Source organism: Heloderma suspectum, chromosome 3 (genome assembly GCF_057233095.1).
Source record: "Heloderma suspectum isolate Gila_16-S chromosome 3, 16-S_ref, whole genome shotgun sequence".
NCBI lineage: Eukaryota > Metazoa > Chordata > Lepidosauria > Squamata > Helodermatidae > Heloderma > Heloderma suspectum.
In genome coordinates, this window is record NC_139460.1 from 130,457,982 (window position 1) to 130,475,177 (window position 17,196).

At 45.5% G+C, this 17,196-nt stretch overlaps 1 protein-coding gene across 1 annotated transcript in view; it reads left to right on the top strand.

The window, feature by feature from the left end:
* The window catches only part of RASA3 (RAS p21 protein activator 3), a 178,657-nt gene continuing 161,461 nt past the window's right edge, over positions 1–17,196 (top strand). Inside the window, exon 1 of the mRNA XM_084844550.1 lies at positions 1–195. Within this exon, the coding sequence (XP_084700676.1) occupies positions 141–195 (55 nt within the window). The 5' untranslated portion in view covers positions 1–140. The remainder of the gene's footprint in view (positions 196–17,196) is intronic.

The window sequence follows — 17,196 nt, forward strand, 5'->3', positions numbered from 1 at the left end:
ACTTGCGAGAGCGGCGGCGGCGGCGGCAGCAGCGGCGCTTTGCCCGGCCCGAGCAGCGGGCGCAAGGGAGCCGGCCTCTGCCTCTGCCTCTGCCTCTGCCTCTGCCTCTCTCGCAGCGGAGCTGAGGCGCGGGCTGCAGCATGGCGGTGGAGGAAGAGGGGCTCCGGGTGTTTCAGAGCGTCAGGATTAAAATAGGTACGGGGGGAAGGAAGGAAGGCGGGAGAGTAACAAAGGGAGCCGGGAGAGCGCTTCTTCCATGCTGACCGGGGGCTTGTCGCTGCGCAGCCCCGCGGGATGGCGAGGAGGGCGGAGGGGGTTCGCTGGAGCGTCTTTCCGCAGCGCGACAGGCGCTGCGACCTTCTCGGCTTCCCCCCCTCCGAAATGCTCGCCGGGGACAGGAGCGGCGGACTGGGGCGGACGAGCGCGCCCCGTGGCCCTTTTCAGCGCCTCGGGCTTTTCCTTGCCCGGGCGGCACCGGCCACTCTGCCTTGCCCTGGCTTCTTCGCTTGCACCCAGTCCGTCCCCGAAGGAAATGACAGGCGCGGAATGCCTCTCGTACGGCCTGGCGTGGAGAGGAATGCCAACGCGCGCGCGCGCGCGCGTGTGTGTGTGTGTGTGTGTAGTCCGAAAGAATGCACAGCCGGGACGGGACGGGGTGGGGTGGGGTGGGGTGGGGTGGGGGGCTCATGGATAGTTTTACCGGGTGAAGAGGAGATGCCAGTAAAGCGGAGGCAGACAAGGATGCTCAGAGCAGGAAATGGCGCAAACTGGGAAAGCAGAACAGAGAATGTCTCTTGCCAACTTGTGTGGAAGTGTTTCGTTTTTAACTATGAAGCCATGCAAAGGCTGCCTCGCTGGATCACCCCAGGATCTTTCTGGTCCAGTGTTCTGTGGCCAGCCAGAGGCTACGGTGTGTGCTCCTGCTGAGCCCAGAAGCTCAAAAGCTGGCGTTTCACTCTTGAGAGCTGCAGGATGGCGTTTCATTAACACGTGGTGTGGGATTTCTAAGTTTTGCAATGCCACACTCAAGTCTGCGGAAGATTCTTCTTTGTCAGTTGGTATGAAATATATTCAGTGCCATTTTTCGACCCCCTTTTCTCCATCTCTGCATATTATTTCGCTTATGTCTCTATTGCAACCATCTGAATATCACCTGTAGTTGGTAGATTTCTTATTGTCACTCCTTGTGTGGGTCTACCCCCCCCCCCCCCGCCCAGCTTTCCACTTGCATTTGACAGTATCGGCTTATTGTCATCCCACTGCTGCTTAGTGGTTTCCTGTTGGCATTCCTGCATCCCATAATGCTTTAGAGACCACCCAGCTTCTTACCATTTCCTGTTGGTACAGTGTGGTCATCGTGAAATGTCAGTTTTTGTTCCTCTTTGTCATCTCTGCCATTCTTAAGCCCTAAATACACTGTGGTGTGTGTGTATTTTTTAACAGAGATCCAGTGAAACATCATTTACAGTACAATCCTATGAGTATCTACTTAGAAGTAAGCCAGATGAGTTCAGTTGGACTTACTATTGCATACTTGTGTGTAGGATTGCAGCTACAATATATTTTGCACTCTGTGGGCACCGCATTCCACTGTTTTCATGCTTTTAAAGAAGGCCCTCTTGTGTTCTGCTCTGAAATTTCTCTGCCAAGTCTTTGACTCAGATGATTGGTGCAGGCTGAGCAAAGACAGAAGGGATTGATGTTGCCATGTCAAACAGAGGTAATGGTTTCTTGCCATAACATCTCAAGGACAAACTTATCTGTTTGTGTGCCATCTTTGTCAGTTTCAATTACAAGAAACTTCCCTCCTCTTCTTTTGTGTGTCTTCCTCTGATCTAGATGTGCAAAGCATGTGTCATATGCCCATATGCACCATCATGGTGCTGGTAGTAAAAGTGGCATGCAGTTGTGCAGATCCATTAGAAGAGCTACACAGCTAATTATAAGAGCTCAGTGTGTGAACTGCTATTGTTTCTAGCCTGTGTTCAGGATTATGGCTTTTCAGATACATCAGGCTGGAATTGCAGTGCCACCCCAGCCCCTAGCATACATAATGGCCCAGTTTGCACATAATGACAACCCAGGAATGTTTTAAAAAGACAAACATGTGTTGCTGTGAACAAGCCAGTGTGCTAGTTGATGCGGCTCAGTCACTCCCATTTCATACCTCCTTCTTGCAGGAGTGACTGAAGAACTACATCCAAATCTGGAACTCTGACTTGCCTATCCCTTACCAAGCCAGAGCGGTTCCCACTCTGGGGAGAGAGACAATCAGAGTTCCAGGTTCAGATGTTACTACAAACAACCCAAAGATGGAGCATCCAGTGATGTGGAGTTTCCATAAAAATTTCCAGTGCAAATAAAGTCATTTGCATAAGGAAACTTTCAGTTTGCTTTGGCAAAATGTCTGATGCCTTAAAGCAGGGGTGGGCAACTTGTGGCCCTCCAGATGTTTTGGCTTGCAGCTCCCATCATTCCTCACCATTGGCTATGCTGGTTACAGCTGATGGGAGTTGTAGGCCAAAACATCTGGACGGGCACAAGTTGTCCACCCCTGCCCTAGAGAGAGCTAGTTTAGCATGTTTATTTTGCTTATATTTAGTATGCAAAGCTTAAAAGAAGGATTCCATGTTAATTTTTTCGACACAATACATTGCAAGTATTTGACCTGAAATACTTGAGGAGAGAAAAATTAAAGCACACTTAATAGGATCTATATTATGTAGACGTTTTTATTGGAATACTTGTAAAAATTAAAGACAATAGCATGTATTTGCCTTACATTGTTTAAATTTAAAGAAAACCTCCAAAGGTACTGAAAACTGTTGACACCCTAATTAATTTTAGCATCCCAAAGAACTGTGCATGATATGCTGGCAACCACTCATCTGTTGCAACAGCTCTCTTCCACTGAGGTTGGTTAGGCGGTTTCACTCTCATTATTAGTTGGTTCCATTTCACACTGAGACATAGATGTATTTCAATAACAAGTGTGTATTCATTCTATACTAGCTAAGGATCATCACCTGAAAAGCATTAATTGCAACTTTGAAACTGCCAAGCGTGACTAATATTGTATTTGCAATTGGCATATATTCATTTTTAGTAGTGAACTTATGAAATGGAAATTTTTCTGCAGTAAAATTAAGCACTGGAAAATTTTCCACCACATATCACTGGGAATGTCCCTGGATTGTTTAGTTGCTTATGCTGGCAGGAGCAGCCAAGCAGGAGAAATCCAGCATGCTGGATCGTTCACGACAACTCAGGGTTTAAAAAGGCCCTGGCTTGTCATTATGAGTGAACCCTTCCATTCATTTTTCCCCCCAGTCCCATGCTCTTTGGACAGACTTTTGGAAGTTCTTATAGTGCTATAAACCTGTTTGAGATGGCCATTGCAGTAAGGTAAAAATAAATAAATGTGTGTTCTGTGGACAATGACACTCTACAATATTAGCTTTGTTTATTTATTGAAATTCTTAGTCACCATTCTCTTTAAAAAAAGGTGGTGACTTACAACAAAATTATTAAAACATACAAAATATAAAATAGCTAAAAACAAATTGTGTTAAAAATATCAAAACATAATAAAACTACAGACCATAACCAGAACAAGTGATGCATAAAAGCCCATCATATGCCGTCAAATGCCTGGGAGTGGAGGAAAGTCTTGACCAAGCACTGAAAAGTGCCAGGCCAGCTTCACTGGGGAGAGCTGCTGAAAAGGCTCTCTTTCCCTTGTTGCCATCCCCCGAACCTCCCTCAGAGGAGTCAATTTGAGGAGAGCCTCAGCTGTTGATGGCAGTGTGCAGGTAGGTTCATACCAGGAGAGGTGCTCCATGTAAGTCTCTGAAAAACTTACTAAACACAGCCAAGGTTTGAATTGTGTGTGGTGTACTTATGTCAACAATACTGGTGGATCACTTTTGTGCATGATATGCTAAGAACCTGAGAAAGTGAACATAAAATGACTAGAGGTAAGCATAGTAAAGATTTCCTATATTCCAAGCTGCTAATGCTTTAATCTGCTATCGACTATTCACAGCATGTAGCTGCTGCGTGGCTATCACAGAAGGTACTTTAATTTGTCTGAAATATGTGCTATTATTTGACTGTTGAATGACTTCCAGACCACATCATTCGAAAGTAAGCAACAGATGTTACTGTTGTAGATTAAAACTCTCTCTGGTATTATTCTGACTGTACAGGGTTACAGGGCAAGTGCTATACCCTTAACAAACTAAATCCAGTGGGAGAACCCTTCTGCTTTCCCCCTTACCATTATAAAAAGCCTCTTGTGTTGATGCTGGTAAAAGCAAATTTGCACCCATCCCTATAATGCAAATCTGGGTGGTAAATATTACCTCAGCATGAAAATGATGATGTGATAACTTTTGCCAGAATACTTCTTATTCAGTGAACAGTTATACTGTTTTGTAAAAATACCACTAAAATACACTGGGAAACAGGGTGTGCTAGTCTGTTTAACTCATGCCATTCAGAATGCTGATGAGCCAGTATAATAATGCAAAATTTGCCTTCATATTCTACAAATAAAGGAAGACCTTATCATATTAAACACTTGGTATTGGTAGGCCTGTTTTAAGGGAAAAAACAATAATGTCTTGTTAAAATGTGAATGCCTCCAGATCAATTAAGGATGAGACCTGCTCTGTTTCATCAGAATAGTGACCACCTTGCCTGCTGTTTAGGGTTATCATGTCTCAGTCCAATAAATCCGGGCAACACAATTAGCATATTATGCAAAATTGGGCATGGATAAATTAGCATATTTGATTTGTGTTCTGCCAATAGGTGCTTATCTGGAGCACGAGAAGTGGTGGGAGAGGGGTACAAGTGAACTCATGTGTGCATGCATACACGTACACATATACCTACCTGCATACACACAATCAGATGTCTTCCTTGTCAGTTCCTGTGTGCCCTCCAGGATTCCCAGGTGCTCTTTATAAGTAGTTTTCCTTATATCACCCTTCCTCAACCCAGTGCCCTACACTTGTTTTAGACTTCAGCTTCCATCAGCCCCTGCCAGCATGCCAGTGGCCACGAATGCTGGGAGTTGTAGTCCAAAACATTTGGAGGGCACCAGGTTGGGGAAGGCTCCCTTATGTCATAGTCCTACAGAAAGCCATGGGAGTTCTTATTTCAAGGGGCCAAACTAGATGTGATGCATATTAGAAAGCACGATGTTGCTGTTTTAAAGTATTTACTAGCTGTTTGAGTGGAGGTAGTTTTCACCAAGATGATAGTTTGTGAGGAGGTGAGATTTAACTTTTCCATCCCTAGCTGTGATTCTGGCAAAAATCTCCCGCCCGCCTGTTACCTGTTATTAAATAGCAAGTACTAGGAAAACATCCTGACATGCTTTCTAATCATGTGTTCAGCATCAAGTGTACTTTGGCTCTGAAATCCATAGTATCTTAGTACTTACAAAATAAATTGATCTGGAAACCCTAGCACATGTCATCACTTTTCTGTCTGTCTTGTCTTGTCTTGTCTTGTCTTGTCTTGTCTTGTCTGTCTGTCTTTCCTTCCTTCCTTCCTTCCTTCCTTCCTTCCTTCTTTGAAAGGTGAGGGACTGCTCCTTTTTCTTTTTTTTTAAGAGAGTTGGCTCTCTTCTACCTTCTGTTTCATTCATACACTTTGTTTCCTACAGACGTAAGATGTCAAGAAAAAAAATCTGTGGGAGACCTGCCCCCTAACATAAGCAGTATTTATTTATTTTAGTTATTTAAAAAAGCATTTTATATCATCCTTTGGTCCTAACAAAGGCCTCCAAAGTGGTTTGCAGAACAGAAGAAAGCTAGACAAAATATCAAGCCTCAAAAATTAAAAATAAGAACCTGAACCAAAAGGAGCAGAGCTAAAAACTTCAGTCATATATTAAAAACCATTAAAAGCCATGCGGAATGGGAATGTTTTCAATGCCCATCTAAACACCATCAGGGATGGTGCTAAACTTGCCTCCTTTGGGAGGGAATAATAGAGGTGCTGCCACAGCAAAGATCCTGTCTCATTTTCCCACCAACCAAGCTTTATCATCTTTAGGATTATAAAGGTGGGGGCAATCTGCCTGTCCTCTCCTCAGTCTCAGAAATGCAGTGCAAAGAGAAGCCCCAGATAGGGATGTTGGAGAAATCCGCAAAGGAATCAAACTAGTTTGAATTTCTGTGAATCCAACATGCAGGCTTTTCCCAAGTTACATGGATTCTGCAGACTTGCAGACCATTTTATTTACTTTCTGCAAATTTAGTTGTAGAAAAATATGTACAATTAAAAAAAAAACACTGGGTGAAAATGTGCATTTCCTCCATAGGCTAAATCATTAAAATGTGCATTTTGGGAGACGTGTGCATAGGGGGGGAATTTTGCATTTGTGCAAATGTGAATTTGTGCACATTCAGGAAATTGGAAAAAATCTGATTCCATCAATGAACAGACAATGGAATGAAAGGCAGCTGACAATCCATGACATGCAGATGGAATGGATTTTACAAAATCTGTACATCCCTAGGCCCATCAAAGTGGAGAGGGCTGCAGGGATCATCCCTGCAGTTGTGCTGTCTTCCTGAGGCACCTTGGAAGTGCTGTGCAACTGTGGGGTGATCCCTGCCCCCTTCATAATCTCCAAGGTGCTCATCATGCTTCCCAGAGGGCAGTGGAATATTTACCATGGTGGGCATGGCAATGGGTCCTTGGATTATTGGAAAGAAAAAGTGGCTCAAGTGTGGGTGCTCCTCATGAAAGACCATTTAGTGTTTCTGCAATAATTTTCAGTGTTTCTTCTACACTCTGCCACCCAGCTATACTTCAGTGGTAGAGCATGTGCTTTGCATCCAGGAGGTGTCAGGTTCAGTTCCTGGCCTCTCTAGTTAAGAGGACCTTGTCCAGCAATTGGGAAGAGATTGCCTGAACCACTAGAGGACCATTGCTGGTCAGGATAGACAGTACTGGGCTAGATGAACCTGATTTTCCACCTGGAGGATCAGGGTGCTGTGTATCTTGAGGGGAAGGAGCACTCGTCCGAATATTTCTGACTTTCTTGCTGCATCATGTTTCTGAGGTGTCTTTATTACTTGCTGTAGAAAGCTCATATTGTTTTTTTTTATTTTTATACTCTTTGGTGAATGTAAATTGTCCTAGTGTTTTGTTCATGTGAAAAAACGTGCCCTTAAAAGTTCTTAGTCTGGATGAAGGACTGATTCACACGCTTGTACATCCCTTGATAATTCATCAGTCAGTGATTTATCCCTGCAGTTTCTTGCAGCGGATTCTTTGAACTGTTGTTTGAACTGTTGTCCATTGGGGGGTGGGGGTGGGGGGAAGCAATGCAGTTTGAGATGATGTGATATGAAAGCTGTATCTGGTTTTACACATGTAAAGTCATTGCATGATGTCTCTGTCAACAAATTATGAACTTGCTCTTATTTTAACCTCCTTTGGAGAATCAATAACGGTAGTATGTCTTTGATGCCCTACTCTCCTATCCCTGTACATGCTTTTGCTTGTATATTGCTCACAGGAGATTTTGACTTGTGTTGTCAAGTAGGACCTCATCTGTTCTGGTGCATAATAAATTATGGGCAACGGGTGAAGCCATGTTCTTACTTGCTGGGGGCTTTTTAAAAGAAGCAGGTAGCCAGTGAGAATGTGCTGAGAATTGGCACAGATTCTTGGCGCAAAGCTAGGGAGCTTGTCACCTGCTTTCCAAGGCATAGATCTCTGTGATTTAACCTAACCACTGAAGGTAACAGAAGAGTGTGCCATTATAGGAAGACGACATCTTGCAGCAAGGTACACTTCCCTAACTATTAGCAACTGGAAATAACGTAACAGGTTCATCTTCCAAATATCGGCAGTTTTGTTCTCTGATATTGAGTCAACTGTTCTTAATCTATCCTGTGGCTATTACAGCCATTACATTCCTTAGTATTTCACTTCTGCTTCATATATTTTGTCTCTTTGGACCTCACTGAGAATGAGGTAATCCCAAAGCTGCACCTGAAGCATATGTACTTGGCAGTGAGAGTAGCTTTGAACATTATGGTGAAACGTTGTGGAAGTGCTAGGCCTCTTATTATGCCTAAGTCATAGTACCTTAAGTGAAAGTTGTGCCAACTTGATGCAAACAAAAACGCTGGTGCATGTTACACAACATCCTTTCGATGTTACAATGGGAGATGTGGCAAACGGGCTTTGACAGGCTGTCCCTGTAATGTCTGAAGTTGCTCTAAGCTCTGTTGAAATCCAAAGCGTTGATGTCCATGTGAATATTGTGGATGTACTTTATTGACCGAATGTATGGTGTTGTGTGTCATTTGGGCAAATGTTATGGGTCCTTGTCCAAAAAGCAGATACTACTATTCTCCCGCTCAAAAAAAAAAAAAAAATCTAGTAGAAAACTGGAAGTCCTTATTGCTAGCAAGAAGTGTATGCCCTGCCATCTGCTTAAAAAAAAATCTTAACATTCAGCATACGGACTGAAAGCAGAGCATTTCTTTTGTTAAAGATCCAAATATGGTTTGGATTGATGTGACGACTTTTTACTTGCACTATATTTTGATTTGTCTCTGCTGGAAGTTTTTCTCTCTTGAATCCCTAGTACATAAATAAAACCAACGTGTCATGTAAGGCAAACAAACACTTCCTACGAGATTGCCACTTTGAGGAAGTGTGTGACTCTGATGTTTCCATGAGTCAGTGTACCAAAACTTGGAGGGAAACAACATACGGCATGTGACAAATGATTGCTTTTGAAGAACTACTAAGAGGATACTCATGCTTGGCAACATAGGTTATACTTGTTAATACATATAATTAGGCATTCCTTAATTGCTGTTCTCTTTGTTGTAATTGCACATGTGTAGCATGCATTTGGAAGAGTTTTCTTAAATCCTATAACTCTTAAGCAGAGAACAATAATCAGCTCTTCTCTTCACATTCTGTGGGTGTCTTGAAATACTCTATTCCAGGTAGTCAATTTAGGCTACTATAGCAAGCTTCAGTGCCTTTCATTTTATTAACTATAAATTGTACTCTTGACAAATTAGGCCAATTCATGTGCCCAGGGCCAGGTTTCCATGACAACGGAAGGGTGAAGCAAATGGAGGAATGCCGGATTTTTCATGGAATCCATATGGCTCTGCGCAGGGCTCCATGAAGGACTGCACCACACCATTATAAGTCGCTGACAGAAACATACTTCTGGGTAGGGTGGGGGGATTGGAAGGGAATGTCATCAGACTGGCAGGGGCTGCTCAACCAATAAGAGAGGCTCCCACCTCCAGGCTTTACTCCCCTTTCTCCTGCCCCCCTGGTTAGGTGATGATGCAAAGGATTGAAGCTGGCATTAATTACTCCTGAAAAGCATTGAACCAAACAGCAGAGATACGCAGCTTTGGAAATAGCGCTTCACAGCCATTAGGGGAGTTACTAGGCGTTTCACGAGAGGAATACATCATGTACCCTGGGTGTATTTAGTGTTTTTGGCTTAATGGCAATCTCAGTAAATTTGGGAACAAGCCTCATTGACCGCAATGGGAGTTACTTCTGAGTAGACTTCCCAGACCTATGCCCGATTCCGCCCACTTTTTTTTTTAACCTTTCCTTCTAAATACGGGGCTTCCGCATTAGCAGGCACCCCTGAATAAATGCGCTATCGCATGATAGCATACTTTTGGGAACAAGCCTCATTGACTACAATAGAAGTTAGCAGGAGCTCCTGAACTAATGTGCTATCGCACGATAACGCAAATGCACGTTAGCGTTTTTTGCGATAGAGTGATAGCAAGTTACTGACATAGGGGGTATACATATTGATGGAAGAAATGCACAATAGTATTATAATGAGATAGCGAAGGGGGGTAGAGGTGCTGCTGGAGCATTGAGGCGTTTTTCACTGTCGAGTGATAGTGATGCCTTCTAAATGCACAACTGAGGATTCTACAGTAACTGTCAGGGTAGAAACTGAGCTGATAGAACCCCAGACCAGTTCTGATTCTGAGGAGGATCAGCAATCCGTGGGAGAGGAGCCAGCTCATCCCTCACAGGCACAGCAGCTGGCAGAGATTCCTCCTGCCGGCATTCCTGAGATAGTGACCCTGGCAGTGAGCAAGTGCGGGGGGGGCCTTGCTGGACACTCGACGCAGACACAGGGAGTGATGAGCGATGGAGGGCGCGGAAAGCAGGCGTAGCGCCCGTTTGGCGCGCAAGCAACGGCCGCGTCCCGTGGACCCAAGGGAAAGAGGGAGGATCTTTCCCTAGCCCATACGTTCAGGGTCTTCAAGTAATTCTCCTTCAAATGGGGACCAACTACCTACCCGGAGCATAGGCTACTCTGCTGTTCATTGCTTAGTCGCTGGTGATTAGCATTTGAAAGAGTCATTAAGTTGTAAAAGGATTAAAGCCTTGAAAAGAATCCTTTCCTCTGTGTCTTGAGTTGGCTATACTCAGAGTGTACTGAAAGAGGCCGCTAGGGCGCTCCTGACAGCAACTACCTCTAGAACTGTGATCTGGCTGGGAACTTATATATGTATACCTCACCCCATGGCTCTTTTAGTAGTGTAAGCTTTAGCCCCTGATAGAGTAACAGCTTTAAATGTCCAACATCGATACAGTTGGTGGCTGGTGAACAGGGAGTGCTTACTTATTTACTTATTTATTACATTTATATCCCGCCTTTTTTTCCTTAAGGAACTGAAGGCGGCGTACGTAGTCCTCCTCCTCCTTCATTTTATCCTCACAACAGCAACCCTGTGAGGTGAGTTGGGCTGAGAGTCTGTGACTGGCCCAAAGTCACCCAGTGAGCTTCCATGGCCGAGTGGGGACTAGAACCCGGATCTCCCAACTCCCAGTCCAACATTCTAGCCACTACACCACACTGGCTCTCGACGTAGGGCTAAAGTGGTGTTTTGGTTTAATCCTTTACTTAAAAAAAAAAAAAACTCTGGTGGCCAGTGGGGAAATGGAAGAAACATCAGGGAAACACAGGTGGGGAAAACATTGGGGAAACATCCCTTGACTGAGGTCATGGTGAAAGGCACACCTCTGGGCAGCGCTAAGACACTGGAATACATGCAGAGGGTTGGTGTACACCACAACAGAAGCACCGACAAGCCAAATTAAGGAAAAGAATCGGACTATAAGCATTCTCAAGAAATCTGTTTTTTCCGCGATAAGCTCCGGGGTGGTTGCTGGATGGCCATGAGATCATGTATCCCTAACGACCTCCACACGCAGCCAGTTCGGAATAAATCACCTGTGGAAACAGGCCCCAGTTGAGGTGGTAATGGTATCGATAAGTTTGATTGGTTACTGGGGGCATGATGGGTCCTCTGTACCGGGTAGTTGGTCGGTGATGGCCATTTCACAAAAACAAACCTTTATGTTATGGTTGCAGCCAGTGGTTCCCAAACCGGTTTGTCAGGGGGGCGACCATGGATTTCACTTTGGCATTATAAAATAAATAACAAACATTTTGCATTAGTTTTAAAATGATTGCTACTAAGTGGCTCACCAGTGGGTGTTCTTATTATCAGAGGTGAGTGCAGGACCAGGAGCTGTGCTTAATTCCATGATTCTGTTTTGGAACTCTTAGCCCCACAACGTAGGAATGGCGGAGAATTCCGCCATGGATTTCAGTGAGGCCAAATGCCCCCCGAAACCCATGGCGGAACAGCCTCCCACCCCCCCGCCCACCCCGGGACGAAGCTTACCTGGGGCGGATGTTCCAGCAGTGGTGACTCCGGCAGCGGCAGCGGCTGGTCTTTTGACCGGCTGCCGCGGCCGCCATTGTCATCCTGCTCTTTGCCGTGATAGGCTATGTAAGTATTTACATATCCTATCATGGCAACCAAAAAAAAAACCATTAAAAAAAACAGCGTACACTACAGCAGCCGCCATTTGCATTCCCTATTTTTTGCCATTTTATCCTACGTAAATATTTACGTAGGCTATTACGGCGAAAAAAAGGGGGAACGCGAATAGCGTAGTGGGCGCTATTTGCGTTCCTTTTTGATTAGCCATTTTAGCCTACGTAAATATTTATGTAGACCTAGACGGTGAAAAATAAGGAACGCAAATGGCAGCTGCCGTAGCTGCTGCCATTTGCGTACGCTGTTTTGTTTTTTGCCTGCCGTGATAGGCTACGTAAATACTAACGTAGCCTATCACAGCAGCCTGGCTGGACGCAAATGGCAGCCGCCATTTGCATGTGCAGCAGCCCATCTGCAGCCGGAACTCTGGCTGCGGCCGGCCCTGGCAGGATTCCGGGGGGGGAGAACCAGATCACCTCCCCCCCTGTCGAGGATTCTGGGGGGAGGGACGGAGCGCCTCCCCCCCATTGCGAATCACATCCGCAAAAAGGTAAGTGACTTTCGTACATCCCTACCACAATGCAGCTCCTGACATTGCAACAGAGCACAAGCATAATCTGTAGGGATTCATTGAGCCTGATAAAAATAATCACACTGACCGCTGAGTGAAATTCATAAATGAGGCTTTTTGTGCTTATTTATCAATCTCTGGGTTCCCTTGCTGTCAAAGGCGATTAAAAGTATTGTAAAGGATGTTTGTATTTTTCTTCCACTTCCTCCACCCCTGCCCCATGAAACTGGGCTCCTGTCAAGCCCTGCTGAACTACTGCTTACAGTAAAATGCAAGTGGGAACATTAACAGCAGAGGCAGCTGGGGAGGTACATGCAAGAAAGCAAAGTTGAATGGAGAGGCAAAGGAAAGTGTAGCACTGGAAATCAAAAAGTCAGTGTGGTGTAACGATTAAGAATGTTGGACTAGGGAGGTGCAGATTCAAATCTCAACACAGCCAAGATGCTCACTGGGTGAGCATCCATTAGCCTAAGGTTGCAGTTCTGTACAAAAGCCTTACCTAACCTGGTGCCCTCCATATATGTTGTATTACAAGTTCCATCATTCTCAGACAGGATGTCATGCAGGCTGGGGATGATAGGCCCGTTGGGTAAGCCCGCTGTACGGCCATACCTGGGAGCATGCCCCACTGAATTACTACTGAATAGGCATGAAAAGGGTTGTACTCTCTCAGCCCAACCTACCTCGCAGGATTGTTATGAGGATAAAATAGGGAGTGAAAAGATGGAGGAAAGATAGGGTATAAATGGTTGATCTTTGCCTGGGTATCAATAGGGAGAGTGCATCCTTGCTGATTCTTTTGGATCTCTCAGTGGCATTCGATACCATCAACCATGATATCCTTCTGGATCGCCTGAGGGAGTTGGGGGCACTGCTCTGCAGTGGTTCCTCTCCTTTCAGGATGGTTCCAGATAGTGTCGCTCAGGGATAGTTGTTCCTTGAAAAAGGAACTATTATGTGGAGCCCCTGAGGGCTTCATCCTATCCCTGATGCTTTTAGTATCTATGTGAAACTGCTGGGAGAGATATCAGGAGGTTTGGGGCTGGGTGTTATCAGTATGCTGATGACATCCAAATCTATTTCTCCTTAACATCTTTATCCAAGGAAGGTATGACTCTTCTGAATGACTGCCTGAAGTCGGTAATGGGCTGGATGAGGGGGAACAAGCTGAAGTTGAATCCAGGCAAGGCAGAGGTGCTCATCGTGAAGGGTCCTATTGAGGTATGTCAGCCAGTTCTGTCAGACAGAACTGTCATGTATGTCAGACAGTTGCACTACCCCTGAAGGAGCAAGTTTGTAGCTTGGGGGTAGCTTGGCACCCCAGGTGGAGGCAATGGTGAGAAGTGCCTGTTATCAACTTCAGCTAATATGCCAGCTATGCCCATTCCTGGAACATGTGGACCTGGTAACAGTGGTGCACGTGCTGGTAACCTTTAGGCTTGATTTCTGTAATGCACTGTACTTGGGGTTGCCTGTATATTTGGTTCGGAAACTTCAACTGGTACAAAATATGGCAGCCAGGTTGGTCTCTGGGACATCCCGTGGAGACCATATTACATTGGTTTTAAAATCTTAACACTGGCTGCTAATTTGTTTCTGAGCAAAATATAGAATCATAGAATAGTAGGGTTGGAAGGGGCCTACAAGGCCATTGAGTCCAACCCCCTGCTCAATGCAAGAATCCAAGTCAGAGCATCCCTGACAGATGGCTGTCCAGCCTCATCTTGAATGCTTCCAGTGTGGGAGAGCCCACCACCTCCCTAGGTAAAAAGTGCTGGTTCTTACCTTTAAAACTTTACATGGCCTAGGTCCAAGGTACTTTAGAGAGTGCCTTGTCCCCTATGGAGTTCATCACACGGAGCTTTTATCTCGCTATTGAGATGGCTCTCTCTCAGAAGTTTGCGGGCACTTTACATGATGCCATTAACCTGCAAGGCGCCTCCTGCCATTTCCCCCAGCCTATCTTGTGTTTTCCCCAAACACAAAAAAATGTGGTATTTTTTTCCAGCCTATGGAACAAGAGTGCCATGACCTCCCCATGAAATTCTCCAATAGTGGAAAAAACTGTGTCTGCCTGCTGTGGGCGTTTGTTTTGGGTTGCTTGGGTCACAGTCAGGATGATGAAGGCATTGAGGATGGGAGGGGGTTGCAGGGAAGGAGACTGAGCAGATTTGACAGGCACGAGGGCAAGAATTGCCTGCTGACTGCTGCCTCTGCATTCTGATTCGCATCTGATCCCCCACCCCACCAAGCTCAGACGCAACGTCTTCTGTTGTTTCAGAGCACCCCATTAAGTTCAGTGGGGCTTACTCCCAAGTAAGTGTGCCGAGGGTTGAAGACTTATACTGTGGTATTATCTCTACTCAGAAGTAAGTCAGAGGTTTCCTGGGGGCTGCGAGAAAACAGTACAGCAGATGTTAAGCTACAGAAACCAGTCTCCCCACCCTCCTTTGCACACATGCCAGGGAGGGAGGCAGTCCCTCAGTTCAAACCATGTGGCTGCCGTGTAAAGAAGCCCTTCCTAATCCTGCAAAGAAACCAAAAGCCGGATGCTCCGGAAAGGATGTGGATTTTTTGTGGGGGGTTTGCTTAATGTAGAGACACCCCACGTCCCAGTCTGCCACCTAAGGTCTTCTGAGCGCTAGGGATATACGAAAGTGACTTACCTGTTCGCGGATGTGATTCACGGTGCGGGGGGAGGCGCTCTGTCCCTCCCCCCAGAATCCTCGACAGGGGGGGCGATCCGGTCTGCCGCCCTGGAATTCTGCCCGGCCGGCTCCGCTCCACAGCAGCCCTGCCGGAGTTCCGGCCGCGAACGGGCTGCTGTGGACGCAAATGGCGGCCGCCGTAGCAGCCGCCATTTGCGTCCAGCCAAGCTGCCGTGATACACAAGTATCACCGTGATACACAAGTATTTACGTTGCCTATCACAGCTAACCTCCCCCCACAAAAAAACAGCGTACGCAAATGGCGGTGGCTACGGCAGCTGCCATTTGCGTTCCCTATTTTTCGCCATTCTAACTTACGTAAATATTTACATAGGCTATTACGGTGAAAAAAAGGGGAACACAAATAGCGTACTGGGCGCTATTTGCGTTCCTTTTTTTTGCCGTAATAGCCTACGTAAATAATTACATAGGCTAGAACGGCAAAAAAAAAAGGAACACAAATAGCGCCCACTACACTATTTGCGTTCCCCTTTTTTTTGATGTAATAGCCTACGTAAATATTTACGTAGGCTAGAACAGCGAAAAATAGGGAACGCAAATGGCTGCCATAGCCACTGCCATTAGCGTACGCTGGGGGTTTTTTTTGGAGGGGGGTTAGCCGTGATAGGCTACGTAAATACTTATGTAGCCTATCACAGCTGCAAGGGCGCCAATGGCGGCCGCAGCAGCCCAGCCGCGGCCGGCCAGGAGACCAGCCACTGGAGCCACTGCCACTGCCAGAACCGCTGCTGCTGCTGCCGAATCCGCCGCATCTGCCCCAGGTAAGTTCCGTCCGATGGGGATTCCGCGGGGGGGCAGGAGGCCGTTCCGCCATGGATTCCGGGGGGCCGGATTCTAAAGAATCCAGGCTCACTGGAATCCGTGGCGGAATTCTCTGCCATCCCTACTGAGCGCTATCTGCTGCAGCTGCCTAATGTGAGATTGGCAGCCACACACAAGAGGACCTTTTCCTTTGCTACCCCTCAGCTGTGGAATGACCTGCTGGTTGAAATGCTCCTGCTGACCTCTTTGAAGGTTTTTTAGTAGGAATTAAAGATTCTATTATTCCGGCAAGCCTTCCCTTTTTAGAACTCTTTTTTCTTTTGCTTACTTTTATATACTGTTTTTAAGCTGTGTTGTTTTAAGCTGTGCTGTTTTATTGTTGGATGCTTATTTTTTATTTTTTGTTAAATTGTTTTTAGTTCAAAGTTGTTTTTAGTTCAAAGTTGTTTGCATATACTGTCCATATGCTTTTATGTAAATGGTTTTAAACTTCGTATATTGCATTTTAACGTTTTAACTTTTGTAAACCACCCTGAGAGCTTCGGCTATGGGGCGGTATAGAAATGTAATAAATAAATAAATAAATAAATAAACAAATAAAGTAATTTAATAACAATAATGGTTGTCAATCATGATCAGCCATAAACTATGGGCCTGTGACTGCAGTCACCACCTATAAATATAGCCATGTAGTTTTGGTCCCCAATTAATGAAGACTTGGGGATAGAAGGCAGAGTGTGAGGGCCATGTCACATATTATTTCGGTCAAACCTGGGTTTGTCACCAGCTGTTTAGGATGTTTGTGGTTAGAAATATAATAAATATTTGTCACTTCAGTTGGTGATAAAGAGTCTGCTGAGGCCTGAACTTTTTCTTTTAAAGGTGCTGTGACTGTTCTTTCCCCCTAGTAAAATTAGCTGTCAAACACATTTTGAACAAAGAGGTACTACTGTTAGATCTTCAGGTTTTCAAACTGCAGTGAGTTTGTCATTCTTGTTTTCCCCATCTCTTGTGCCAGTTTTGTCAGCTCTCTTTCATTGTGGAGGGCTGTAGAATCCAGAGAACCTTTTCATAGCGAGAAGAAGGGAGGGTGTACAAAGGAGAACTAGATTTGCCTGCATGGATGAGGGTGGGGGTGGCGAAGAGCGGCTGCTTTTCCTGGCTCAAGTGAGTCCCACCGCCCTTCATCTCCCACTGCTATCTTTGATCTGAGAACTGAGGTAGCAGTGGAGGGATGCCCTCTGAGGAGATTCCTCCAGGGGGTGGGGCTTGCAACCTAAGCCCCCTCCCTAGAGGAACC